We start from the raw sequence: 13,796 nt of genomic DNA, 5'->3' as shown, positions 1-13,796 counted from the left end.
TCCAGCTCTCTCGCTTCATCTGTACACTCTGATCAAACTTCAAAAGCTCGATCTTCCATGCTGATACCGCCATCGATTCCACTGCACTCGCCGTCTCGTAGATCACGGACTGGCTGTACCGGGTGTCTCCCGTAACTCAGCGCAGCTGTGTTGTATTGTATCTGCTGGCAAATACTGCTTATTCTCTCATGAATAATGCATTCCATACCGGGACATTCATCAAGAAATTCATTCTCGGCACAAGCGGAGAGGAGTCAAAGACTCCTTTTTTTTTTTTTTTTTTTTTTTTAACCATTCCAAATTCCTGAAATTTCTCCTGTCCTTTTTCTTCATTGTTGATTGTAGCCTTTCCTCACGCTGGAGGTCTCATGGTGCTAATATTAAAATCGGCGACATCTAAAGGTAGCGGCGTATTGTAGCAGAGAAATACCAGAATGTCTTACTCTCAGTATTTGTGGTAATGTTCACGCATGAGCTCTCCCGATACAGTAAATAATATTAGGACACATCCTAATCAATCACTTTGATTGAAACTCTTATGAAACTGATTAATTCCCACTGTATTCCTGTATAAAAGTGCGTGTGTGAAAGGAGCTATAGTCAGGTAAGTGAATGGTGTCATGGCTTGCGTACAAGGTGTGTTTTGTTCTCTGAATGCAGATGTTGATGAGTGCCGGAGGCATCCGTGCCACCCCCATGCTTCCTGCGCCAACACCGTGGGCTCCTTCCGCTGCCGATGCCAGCCTGGATTCCATGGCGATGGCTTCCAATGCCACCGACAGCACAGTCTGTGTTTAAACATCCATTACTTTTGAATTGTTATGGTTTTTAAACGTGCCGACTATGATATCTATTCAGCACGCTCTTCCAGAATAATTACAGAAGCCATAACGGGCATTGTAAAGCTAGCTAGTCACTGGGAGTGTTCATAATGTTTCGTAGACCTCTCGATCTGTCTTAGATCCGTGTCTTTCTTCTCCCTGTACTCAGTCGATGACGTGCGTCCTAAGACTCCGTGTGAGCAGCACAGAGACAGCGCACTGAGTGGACTGGACCAGAGTGGCGTGGGAGCATTCGTGCCTAAGTGTGACGAGGAGGGTCGCTACAGGTCTCAGCAGTGCCATGGCTCTTCAGGACACTGCTGGTGCGTGGACAGTAGGGGGCGGGAGAGAGCGGGAACCCGCACCCTACCTGGCACCCCACCTGTCGACTGTGACGCTCCAGGTAAGCATGCCAGATACATGAAAGTTACTGCTGTATCCTTGGAACATGGTTTACCGCTGTCTTTGGGACATTAGAAATATATGAGCCATACTGGAATCTCTTTTATGCTAATATTTGCCTTATCCATTAAGGAAGTACATTTTTCTTTGTGAGAACCTTGGTCTGAAGAGCCAAGGAGTAAACCTTGAGGTACGCCACTGTATGTCATGGCACAAAAGGAACTAGCAGGAACAAGCTTCTTTTTTTAATGGACACTGCAGAGCACTTCTGTAGGTCGCGCTGGATGTAAAAGCAAATGTAAATATATTATCTTTTTATATACATATATAAATGTATCCTCAGATCAGTAGTACTCCGATATTCCTGGTTATATGACTCTCTAAACAAACCCACAAGTTGTTGCCTCTTTGATGAATCACCATTGAGATAAGATTATCTGCCTCAGAGGGGAGGTAATTGCTCCATTTACTGTTACTACAGCTACAACTTCCAGATGTTTAAACTCTGTAGGTCCTTTTTAAATGACGACGGGGGGTTCGAAACGGTCACTGACCTAATCTCCGCTCACGTCGCTGTCAGAATGTGACGAGATCCACCTCACTCGCTGAGCAGACAGAAATCGAGCCTCTCCCAACTGCGCGTCAACTTTTGCCGTTTGGTCTTCGGGACAGAAACGAGAGAATAAAATAGGATAAAGTTGTTTTATTCCAGCCCATTAGGATGTTCTCTGTCTGTCATCGTACTTTGGGGATGTCCATTGGGGACGTTTCTAATCTAATATCATTTCCTCTGTGTGTGCGGAGTGTGCATGCTCTCCTCGTGCTTCGGGGGATTTCCCCGGGTACTCCGGTTTCCTCCCCCAGTCCAAAGACATGCACGGTAGACTGATCGCGTTTCCAAATTGTCCGTAGTGTGTGAATGAGTGCGTGTGCACAGTCGTGCCCTGCAGTTGGTTGGCACCCCGTTCAGGGTGTGCCCTGAGTCCTCTGGGATAGTGGTACAGAAAATGGATGGATGGATCATTTACTCTTTACTCTTTTTCTTCATTCAGACCGTCCTAAGACTCAGTGTGAGCATCATAGAGACAGTGTGCGGGAGAGAGCAGTGGTGGGTGCGTTCATCCCTCAGTGCGACGAGGAGGGTCGCTACAGGTCTCTACAGTGCCACGGTTCTACAGGACACTGCTGGTGTGTGGACAGTAGGGGGCAGGAGAGAGTGGGCACCCGTACCCCGACTGGTACCCCACCTACCAACTGTGACGCTCCAGGTAAACACACCATTTTTTGTATTTGTCTCTTCTCTGGTTTGAGTAATTACATTTATTACATTTACATTTACGGCATTTGGCAGACGCTCCTCTCCAGAGCGACTTACATTTATCTCATTTATACAACTGAGCATTTTTTGAGGGTTAAGGGCCTCGCTCAAGGGCCCAGCAGTGGAAGCTTTGCAGTGCTGGTATTTGAACTGCTGATACGACCTTCTGATCAGTAGTCCAATGTCTTAGCCACTGAGCTACCACAGCGCAAATGCCACTAGGTGGTGGAGGCATTATGTTTCCGGGTTGTGCACTCCATCCATCCATCCATCCATCCATTCATCCATCCATCTATCTATCCATCCATCCATCCATTCATCCATCCATCCATCCATCCATTCATCCATCCATTCATCCATCCATCTATCTATCCATCCATCCATCCATCCATCCATCCATTCATCCATCCATCTATCTATCCATCCATCCATCCATCCATTCATCCATCCATTCATCCATCCATCCATCCATCCATCCATCCATCCATTCATCCATTCATCCATCCATCCATGCATCTGCCAGTCAGTCCATGATAACATATTAGCACAAGCATGTTAATGTAAACTGTCTTATCCATGCTGTGACCAGTCAGAATCAAGAATTTGACAGTGCTATGGTTCAAAAAGTGCCATCCAAGTCACTATTATGTTTCACTTCCTGTCGAACTGCTAGCACCCGAGATCATCCCTGTCTTAAAGTCAGTCTTTAGCTCTTGTTCAACACTCAGCGGTATTTCGTGGGGCAGTCTTCACAGCCTGTCATACGCTCCTTTCCTAATTAGCTTCTTGAGTAATCGCTTTCAGACGACAGGGAGCTGATGAAGAAGCTTCAGCCCCATGCTCTATTTGAGGAGATTATACGGTAGCAAGCGAAGACACTTAGTAACGTGGTCAGACTTGGCGTGTCACTGTGTACTTTTCTCACCGCATTCCGAAATCCCTTCTTATTTTAGCCGTCCACGTTCACGAGCGCAGACAAAAAAAGAAGGATCCCAAATATTTTATGCAAACGCTGTCCGTGCTTTTGGAGCTGCAACTAACTACGATCATCTGTAACTTTGATTAATAGTTCAAACAGAGCGCAAATCTGTCTTCAGCATCGATTTACGTTCATGTTTTCTAGCCTGTCCTTCACAACAAGAACAGTATCTGAGCTATAAATCCTGAACGCCTGCGTAGCTTTCCAGCAGAAGATGTCTTCGGACTTTCACAAACGCCTCCATTATCTTAACTGTTCTGCCATTCTTTCTAATCCATTTGTATTATAATTGAACAATAAAAAAAAAGGCTTTGAAAAATAATCATTGGTGCGAGCTTCTAAATAAAAAAAAATAAATTCTGTTAATTTTCAGTGAAATAAGAAGCTGTGAAGCTGGAAATTTCTCAAACGGAGGAATTGGCTGTCTTGTGTAGTTTTCCAAATGGGACCGTGGTGCATGGTGCTGTTTAAAATAACAAAATGTCATACCGCACAGCGAAATAGTACCTGTACTATTTAGTACCTGTACTATTTAGTCATTCCAATAGAAGTGAAATACTAAGAAGTAGCCCTACCAGGAACCTTCGGAGCCCCACTAGGAACCCTAGAGCGTATAACAACAATGTGCACAACATTCAGTCAGACCTTGAATTGCTATCTTCACCGTGGAGACGCAGCTCTAAGCTTCGTAGCGTAAACTCTGTGATAGAAGTTCATTCCTGAAGTGCACGAGACTCCTATCAGGTGTCCTACAACGTCTCGCCACTGTTCGCGTACATACCACGTACAAAGGACGTTAAAACTTTACGGCATCGGAACAAAACTCAAATCTACACCAGAGATATTCTTTGCTTGAACGAAGTGTGAACAAAACTTACTTTGAGTTTGAAGGATACATCTCTTATAGAGAGAACCCATGGGTGAACCATTTCGATTGGAAGACGTGGAAAAGAAAAACCCTCACCTTTCAGTGAACATATAGAGCCAGTGGCTACAGATTTACAGGTTTAAAGTCGCTTCATTGAACTGTTCCGAGGGAAGCGACGTGAAGTTCACTCTGGAAGATGTATAGGACAACGATATGGTGTTTTCTTCAATAAAGTGTTCAATAAACTCTTTAGAAAAGGCTTCACCATGTCGACAATTCTATGTTTTGTTCGTTAAATAACACTCCTTTTTAAACTCCCGATTATTATAAGCCTTGAATAATAAATAGCCACATGAATGCGTTGTTACTATAGGAACGATAATGAGAATTCTCTAAACACTTTGTCAGAGAAAGTGTCCCAATAGGAGGCATGCGAGCTTCTTAGATAAACTTTGTCAAAATAGCACCAAAGTCAAGCAAGAACACCAGGAAAAGAATTTAAAAAAAAAAAAAAAAAAAAGATCAGTGTTGTCCCCTTTGTGTCTTAGAAACCCTGGGGGATTCTCAATAAACATCACATTCCTGTGTGTTTTCAGACCCAGTAGCACGCTATGGAAAAAGATGCTATATCCAGAAGACCATGCACCAAAAGACAAATGAAACACCGTCATATACGCAGTCCATACACATGACAACTCATGAGAGTGTGATCGCTGTATTGATTAGTGAGACCAGTTGCTTCATGGGCTGAACAGAAAGTTGGATTCCGTATATCACGTCTCTGCAGTCTGTCTCCTTCTAAAGGATGACATAGAGACAAGGGCAAGACATACATTCTATATTATGCTAGGCCCTCACATCTGCAGGACCTCCATATGTCTCTTCTTTGTAGGTCTTTTTCCACCCTTTGAAAGGATGAACGTGGAGGGAGAACAGGCCAGATGTTACAGAGGGTGGAATTCATCCATATGTTAGACTCGCATTACTGTCACACTGTGATGACACACACTCATCCCACTCAGAGAAGCACAGATCTTTCCCACAACACGGATGCTTTGCAGACGAATCAGAATGCTTGTCTAGGTTTTCTGCTTTCTGGGTTTTAGTTGTTTCAGAGGCACACATGCCCGGGCTGGTGAGCATCATTAGAGTAAACTGCATTCTGGAGGAAAGGCTGGATTTTAGTGAGGTATTCGTGAGGTGCTGTAGAGCCTATCCCTCAATATGGTGTTTGAATTTTGGGAAGTCCGTCACCGATCCTTGCACTCATGATAGAGCATCGCTGTCTCTGCGATAGTTTTCCTGACCAGTTTTTAGACTTAATGTTATTATTTCCTTTTCCAAAAGCTGCAGCCAAACCTCATAACTAACCTACCAACTCTGTTTAAAGATGATAATGCAGGGATGTTTACTGTGTATTAGCTATATGGACACACTGACCGGGGAGGTACTAAGGATGAGTGAATAAACATCCTTCATATGTGAGTACTTGTTTACGCCTACATGGAAGTAAAAACCTCCTGCTCACAAGAATTTTTTAGTTGCATTCCATGGGATCCCAGTCCCGTGCACACTTCGAATCTTAAGCAAATGCCATATTCATTTTGTTAGCAAGCTTTCTAGCAAAAAAAACAACAATAACAAAAAAAAACATGAATAGTGCCCCAGCTATTCAAGACTGACCAAAAAAATATTTGTGAATTGTTTTGGAAGTGAACTCTAAAATGTGGATTGATTACACTTCAAGGGCGCTAGCTACTGAATAGCACAGGGGAATCCTAAATGCTAAATCCTAAATCTGTTGACGAATGTCCAACCAGGAAAAAATTGGAGTATCGGCCAAAGACCGCAAATTATTTGCACTGTTTTTGTAAGATTCTAACAGTTAAAATGACACAACATCAAACCTCATGTTGTAGATTTGTTTTGGGGATATGGGGCTCTGGCCATTCAAGTAGATCAGAGGCTAGTCCTAAAAATAACAGCCCGGGATTGTTGCCAAGAGTCACAGAGTAGACCAACGTTAGGTGAAATCATAAGGCCATATTTAATGTTCTAAATATATCAATCTGAATAATTCCACATGCTTGGCTCTCTCGACTGCAGGCTGTGATTAGATCCACCTCATATATAAACATGAACTACACCATGGTGGATTCTCCAGGATCCTGCGTTAATATACATCAAAAACAGCTTTCATTTCTTGGGTGTCTTTCCTTCAGTGGTGCTTTGTCAGATAAAGATGATGGGAAAACCTATATTAAGATTGGCATTTTTAAATTAATATGAACGTCTTTCGTTCATGCCGCTGTTCACGCAGAGCGTCCTAAGACTGAGTGTGAGCAGCAAAGACACAGCGCACAGCATGGAGCAGATGGTGCGCCTGTGCTAGGAGCCTTCATCCCCGAGTGTGACGAGGAGGGTCGCTACAGGTCTCAACAGTGCCATGGTTCGACAGGACATTGCTGGTGCGTGGACAGTAGGGGGCAGGAAAGAGCAGGCACCCGCACCGCACCTGGTACCCCACATGCCGACTGTGACGCTCCAGGTAAACACTGATAACCCAGTTGATCCATTACTTCATACCACTTATCCTACACAGGGTCTCGGGGAGCCTGGAGCCTATCACAGGGGGCTCTGGGTACAAGGCAGGGGACGCCCTGGACGGGGGGCAACTCATCGCAGGGCGCAATCACATGCACATGCACACACCCATTCATACACTACGGACATGCCAATCAGCCTACCATGCGTGCTCCCCGGGATAGGCTCCAGGTTCCCCGCGACCCTGAAGGATAAGCGGTATAGAAAATGGACGGATGGATATTTAAATGATCATCCTGAGATCTTCACACTTCTGCTGTCTTTGTCCATGATTCATTTAGAACGCCCTAAGACTCAGTGTGAGCAGCACAGGGACCGCTTACAGGAAAGAGCAGACGGATTGCCCTTGGTAGGAGCTTTCATCCCTCAGTGTGACGACGAGGGTCGCTACAGGTCTCTACAGTGCCATGGCTCGACAGGATACTGCTGGTGTGTGGACAGTAGGGGGCAGGAAAGAGCAGGCACCCGCACCGCACCTGGTACCCCACATGCCAACTGTGATGCTCCAGGTAAAGGCTAGTACTTGCAGGTGATTCTTCTCAGGGACCACTAATCTATAAATCTTTTTCAGGTTTTTATCCGAATTAATCTGACTTCCATCTACCAGATCGTAGTTCACTGTAAATCTTGGAGCTTGAGAGCCAGTGGGTGATGTATAGACCGGGGGTAAATTAAAAGGAAAACCGGAATACATGTGTGGAACATAACATAACGACTGCAGATGTTTCATGACAGGTGTACTGCATTATACAGTTATAACAAAAAACATCCTAGCATGCCTTGTGGCATGTATAAAATTGCTAAGCATGCCCAGTTGACCTCGATATTGGATCAAGATGGCAAGAGGAAAAGCTCTAAGTGACTTAGAAACAGGGTTCATTATTGGGCCCAGATGGTAGAGGGACTGGCTTTGTTTCAGTAGAAACAATGGATAAAGTGATCTCTGCGTTCAGATCTATGGGAAGTACAGTAAACCGGGTTGAAAACTGTTGTCAGAAGGGCAATGACTGTGATGCTCGCGCATTAGTATGATCCGTAAAGAAAAACAGAAGAGCAGCTGTTCTTGAGGTGATTGAAAATGTCAATGCGAGACAGGATCAGACTGTCAGGAAGTAACTACTGCAAATCAGTACAGAGTTCTGACTGATCACTTTTACACTTCCACGTCCTGATGGGAGTGGTCTTTACCTTGCTGACAAAGCTCCCTGCAGTTTGTTTCAGAAACTTGTAGCAGTTTTCCATCAGTCTTCATTTGGTGGTCCAACACCGTTCTAAGGAACTTTCTTGGTTTTAATGAGTCACCTGTATGTGTGTTCTTGGTGTACCAAGATTGAATTCTTCTATATCTTCTATATCTTGCTGAAAGGTTCTATATCAGCAAACGTCCCCGGAGGGTGGAAAAGTTAGGGCTTCCAACACAAGGGGCAACTGCCAGTATCCTCTTTCAGGTTGTGTGTAGATATGTAGCAGAACCTTCCTAGTAGCGATATAATGTCCTTCAGCCAGGCGATGAAAAGTCATCTGGAAGTCATTGCAGAAGCAGACACTTCCATTGAGCTATGGCACGATTGTGTTAGGTCTTGACTTACAACCCCAATTCCAAAAACGTTGGGACGCTGTGTAAAACGTCAATGTCGTTAAAAACAGAATGCAATGACGTGCAAATCTCATAAACCCACACGTTATTCCGTGGTACGTGTCCTCAGTTTAAACATTTGATATGTTTTCTGTGTTCTATTGTGAATAACGAACGGGTTTATGAGATTTGCAAATCATTGCGTTCTGCTTTTATTTACGTTTTACACAGCGTCCCAACTTTTTTGGAATTCGGGTTGTACCTTACTTTCACCTCGCCTTGGCCAAACTGCAGGGTCTCTGTTGGATAATCAATCCTGACAGGATTTTTATATGATGCTGTATGACTTTTTTTTTTTTTTTCACATCTGCATAGTGATCATCTACGGAACCTCTTGTGGGTCAGCCTAGTCTGTTACAGAGCCCTGGTGAGCCGTGTTGTTCTGTGGAGAAGCACTAGTAGAATCAAGGTGGTTTACTCTCTGTCTTTCTCTCTCATTTTATAGCTTATCCTGAATGCCTGAAGACGGAGAATTCAAATTCAGAGCAGACATATTCTCTTGTTCTTGCGATGTGTGTTTTACTTATCGCTGCCCTTAGGTCAAATCTAACGAATGGCCTCTGATGTAAACAGCAACCGCTTTTGGTCTGACGTTGACCTCCGAGCAGAAAACCCTGTTAACAAATCAAAGTAATGACGCCTGAATTGAATGTCCTCACTTCTCTCCTCCCTCTCTGTCATGCCACGGTCCATGCAGAACGTCCCAAGACTCAGTGTGAGCAGCACAGGGACCGCTTACAGGAAAGAGCAGACGGATTGCCCTTGGTAGGAGCTTTCATCCCTCAGTGTGACGAGGAGGGTCGCTACAGACTTCAGCAGTGTCATGGCTCTTCTGGACATTGCTGGTGCGTGGACAGTAGGGGGCAGGAAAGAGCAGGCACCCGCACGCCACCTGGTACCCCACCTGCCGACTGTGACGCTCCAGGTAAACACTGATAAACCAGTTGATCCATTACTTCATACCACTTATCCTACACAGGGTCTCGGGGAGCCTGGAGCCTATCACAGGGAACTCTGGGTACAAGGCAGGGGACGCCCTGGACGGGGAGCCAACCCATCGCAGGGCGCAATCACATGCACATGCACACACCCATTCATGCACTACGGACATGCCAATCAGCCTGCCATGCGTGCTCCCCGGGATAGGCTCCAGGTTCCCCGCGACCCTGAAGGATAAGTGGTATAGAAAATGGACGGATGGATATTTAAATGATCATCCTGAGATCTTCACACTTCTGCTGTCTTTGTCCATGATTCATTTAGAACGCCCTAAGACTCAGTGTGAGCAGCACAGGGACCGCTTACAGGAAAGAGCAGACGGATTGCCCTTGGTAGGAGCTTTCATCCCTCAGTGTGACGAGGAGGGTCGCTACAGGTCTCTACAGTGCCATGGCTCGACAGGATACTGCTGGTGTGTGGACAGTAGGGGGCAGGAAAGAGCAGGCACCCGCACCGCACCTGGTACCCCACCTGCCGACTGTGACGCTCCAGGTAAACACTGATACTTGCATAAAATTGCTAAGCATGCCCAGTTGACCTCGATATTGGATCAAGATGGCAAGAGGAAAAGCTCTAAGTGACTTAGAAACAGGGTTCATTATTGGGCCCAGATGGTAGAGTGACTGGCTTTGTTTCAGTAGAACAAAGGATAAAGTGATATCCGCATAAAAACATCTGTGTAGTGATCGTCTATGGAACCTCTTGTGGGTCAGATTAGAATTAGGGCAGAGAAAGCAGGTACATTCTCCATCAGCTTTTTTAAGAAGCTTATTGTAAGAGCACGTCTGCAATGCTCTTTAGCGTGTGTGGCACTTTTTCTAGAAGTCCTGCACAATCTTGCCAGCTGTCTGTAGCTGGAGTTGGAGTTATTAGCCTCTCATCTTAGGATCAGTATCCTTCTTCAGATCCGCTGTGAGTATCGGACTGGTCGCTGGATGGTGAGCGTAGGCTGTACAAGCTTTGTGGCAATGTTGGAATTCATAACAGGAATCTGTTCCAGCTGTTCCTCAAATCCTGGAAAGTTTCTGTTTACTAGCAGAGTGACTGAGAGACCTTTAATTAAATGAGTAAGGAAAGCTTCCAATTTGTTCTTCAATATTCAGAAATATGCCAGGTATGTGCCAGGTATGATCATACAAACCACTAGGAGAGTTCCTGTTAACCAGGCTGGGATAGGTAGAGAGTCCGGGACTAGCAAGTCTACTCGAACTAGTGTTCTCGCAACCATCGTGGTGCACATTAGCCCGGATCAGTTTTACTTCCATAATGATTGGAACCCACCAGCCAAAGCCACCCAACAACCCCCCCCACCACCACCCCCCAGTGCAGATTGGCGTACTAGAACAATTGGCATTGTTCTAATCCTGCAGTTTCATTGTTGAAGCCCACTTTAATATGTCAGTCTGAGAAGGGAATTCCTTTAGGCGGCCCATCCTCTCTCATGTCTGGGAACAAGAAACTTATTCTTTTCTGGCTGGTGTCCAGGGAAAGGTTGGCCTCAGCTTGCTTCCTGCAGAGCCGGACTCAGATCCTAGACTCTGCTCTTTTGGGTTCTGTTCATGTACATCTGTATGGGTTTTGTACTTGTACATGTGTTTTATTATGTACATCTGCACACATGTTCATGTCTCTTCCTCTTCAGCAGGGCCAAATGATTGTCCTTACTTGTCCTTACTGTTTTATTTTCTTTTTGCCAGTAGAACATACACGATGTCCACCCCGACAGTTCGGTATTATAGCATCGGACGGTTCGGCTTGACCGGAGTCCGCAAATTACCCATACTCTTCAGCATTACTGCTATTTTTAAGCCCCCATACAGAACTTGGCTCCCCATCCCACCCAGGTACCATACAAGCAGAGCTGGTACATACAGGAGTAGAAGTAGTGCAGACCCTTGGTTGATCAAGAGTTCATCAATCAAGATTCATTTTCAGTATTACTGCTTGAGTATGTTGGGGGTTTTTTTAGCACTCTTGGTGACTTCTCTCCTCCTTCTCTGTCATGCCACGGTCCATGCAGAACGTCCCAAGACTCAGTGTGAGCAGCACAGGGACCGCTTTCAGGAAAGAGCAGACGGATTGCCCTTGGTAGGAGTTTTCATCCCTGAGTGTGATGAGGAGGGTCGCTACAGGTCTCTACAGTGCCATGGCTCTTCTGGACATTGCTGGTGCGTGGACAGTAGGGGGCAGGAAAGAGCAGGCACCCGCACGCCGCCTGGTACCCCACCTGCCGACTGTGATGCTCCAGGTAAACACACCACTTCGACAGAATTTCCTACACGATTTTAGAATTGTAAGGGTATCAAATGTATCCCCACTTCCATTTACCTCATATGTGGTCAGTCACCTGGAAGTAGAAGTTCTGCAGCTCGAGGAACTAGTGTTTGATGTCGGGATCGGTGTATTTTACCTGCGGAACGGTGATGTGCTTGACTTCCGAGGTGAAGGACTATCCAGATTATATACAAAATGTGTACACAAACCACTTTCCAAATGCGGAGTACCTCTCACTCCACCGCCCAACTCCGTTCCAGTGGTGAGGAATTCCCCCATCCTATTTCTCATGCGTTTCTTTTCAGGACTAATGATTCACTGACGTTTGGGGTCATGAGCAGCACGCTTCATTTTTAGGGTTTGAAAAGTTCATCTTTGGCAAGGTTTTCATCAAAAGGGGCATTTTTAGGGCATGTGTCGGGCGTCTGTGGGTATGTAGCACAAACATGCAAGTCACTGTATCATCTTGTCTAGTGGAGCTGGTGTCAAACTCTGAAAACTTGCACAGTTTTAGAAGTCCTTGCAGAAGCGGATGCTCGCGTTAGGTTTTGGCACCGCGACACGGTGACTCAACTGTTGGCTCTTCAACTCTTTAGTGAGTTTCCTTATTTTTCTAGAGTCAAAGTCCTGTGACTCACCAAAAGCTATGTTATTCCAGCACATCTGTTTTTGTTAGAAGACAGTAGAAGAATGGACAGATCTTCTGTTATAAGTCTTATAAACATGTTTGGTTCTATATTTTCTTTACTATCTCACACACACACACACACACACACACACAATAATTGCACCTAGTAATTTGATTTTTTAGTCACAATAGTGAGATGTGATGAATAGAATCATTCTTCTAATGTGTGTTTGTCTTTCTCTTGGGAAGTTCATGTGGAACGTCCCAAGACTCCGTGTGAGCAGCACAGAGACCGCTTACACGACAGAGGGGATGGTTTACCTGTGCCGGGAGCCTTCGTCCCTCGGTGTGACGACGAGGGTCGTTACGAGTCGTTACAGTGCCATGGCTCTACAGGACACTGCTGGTGTGTGGACAGTAGGGGGCAGGAGAGAGAGGGTACCCGTACCCCACCTGGTACCCCACATGCCAACTGTGACGCTCCAGGTAAACGGATCAGCTCAGTGGAAGAACAGTTCGGTGTAAACACTAACATTCTGAACCATGTGGTTTAATATTTTGTTCACTTGGCTACATGGAGTCTGTGTATTCATGTAAGATCTTAGTGAGAACTCACTTTTTCCATCCGAGTTGAGTTTCATCTCCGAGCTGAAGGACCTGGCTGGATATGTGTTTGTTTTGTGCAAGGGTTTGAACCTCTTCCTGAAATGTTTGCTGTTATGTTCAACATGGCTCGGCTTAACACCCAGACGATGAGGCTTTTTGTGTGTGTGTGTGTGTGTGTGTGTGTGCAAGCAGGACATTTATTTGGCTTAAAGAGGAACAGATCTCTCCCTCAACATATCTGGTTAGACTGACTCAGTGAAACTTTGGCAAGAAATGAATCACAAGTCTTGTCGGGTTTTTGCTGCTTTCTGGGATTCGCCTGTATAGTTTGCTAATTAAGGATGCACTGATGTAACCTGATAAAACATCGTAAACATAAAACTCAGCGCAGAGTTCATTTCTAACAGCCACTAACGTTACAACAAATACTAGCCAGGCACGATGACAGCACTTACGCCCTATACTGTTGCGGCTACATAGCCAATGCACTTTATTTAAAATCAACTTAACGGATGTTATAAAGAAGGAGATACGTAGACTCGTGCGTGAACATGAACGTGTGCGCTTTCCATGTTCACCGTGTATGTGTATATGTATTTACCGGAACATTATATTTATATAAATTTGAATCGCTTGGATCCATGTGCTCATCCACCTCGGA

At 45.2% G+C, this 13,796-nt stretch overlaps 1 protein-coding gene across 3 annotated transcripts in view; it reads left to right on the top strand.

The window, feature by feature from the left end:
- nid2a (nidogen 2a (osteonidogen)) overlaps window positions 1-13,796 on the top strand; it is a 38,466-nt gene that overhangs the window by 20,004 nt on the left and 4,666 nt on the right. The window contains exons 11-19 of one of the 3 annotated variants that reach the window (XM_017476974.3): window positions 661-786; window positions 991-1,224; window positions 2,276-2,491; window positions 6,709-6,936; window positions 7,274-7,501; window positions 9,326-9,553; window positions 9,892-10,119; window positions 11,648-11,875; window positions 12,779-13,015. In XM_017476974.3, the coding sequence (XP_017332463.2) occupies window positions 661-786; window positions 991-1,224; window positions 2,276-2,491; window positions 6,709-6,936; window positions 7,274-7,501; window positions 9,326-9,553; window positions 9,892-10,119; window positions 11,648-11,875; window positions 12,779-13,015 (1,953 nt within the window). The remainder of the gene's footprint in view (window positions 1-660; window positions 787-990; window positions 1,225-2,275; window positions 2,492-6,708; window positions 6,937-7,273; window positions 7,502-9,325; window positions 9,554-9,891; window positions 10,120-11,647; window positions 11,876-12,778; window positions 13,016-13,796) is intronic. The other 2 variants (XM_017476976.3, XM_017476978.3) reach the window with 2 other exon arrangements.

This window comes from Ictalurus punctatus, chromosome 9, assembly GCF_001660625.3.
Source record: "Ictalurus punctatus breed USDA103 chromosome 9, Coco_2.0, whole genome shotgun sequence".
Lineage (NCBI taxonomy): Eukaryota > Metazoa > Chordata > Actinopteri > Siluriformes > Ictaluridae > Ictalurus > Ictalurus punctatus.
This window is presented reverse-complemented; position numbering and strand designations above follow the sequence as displayed.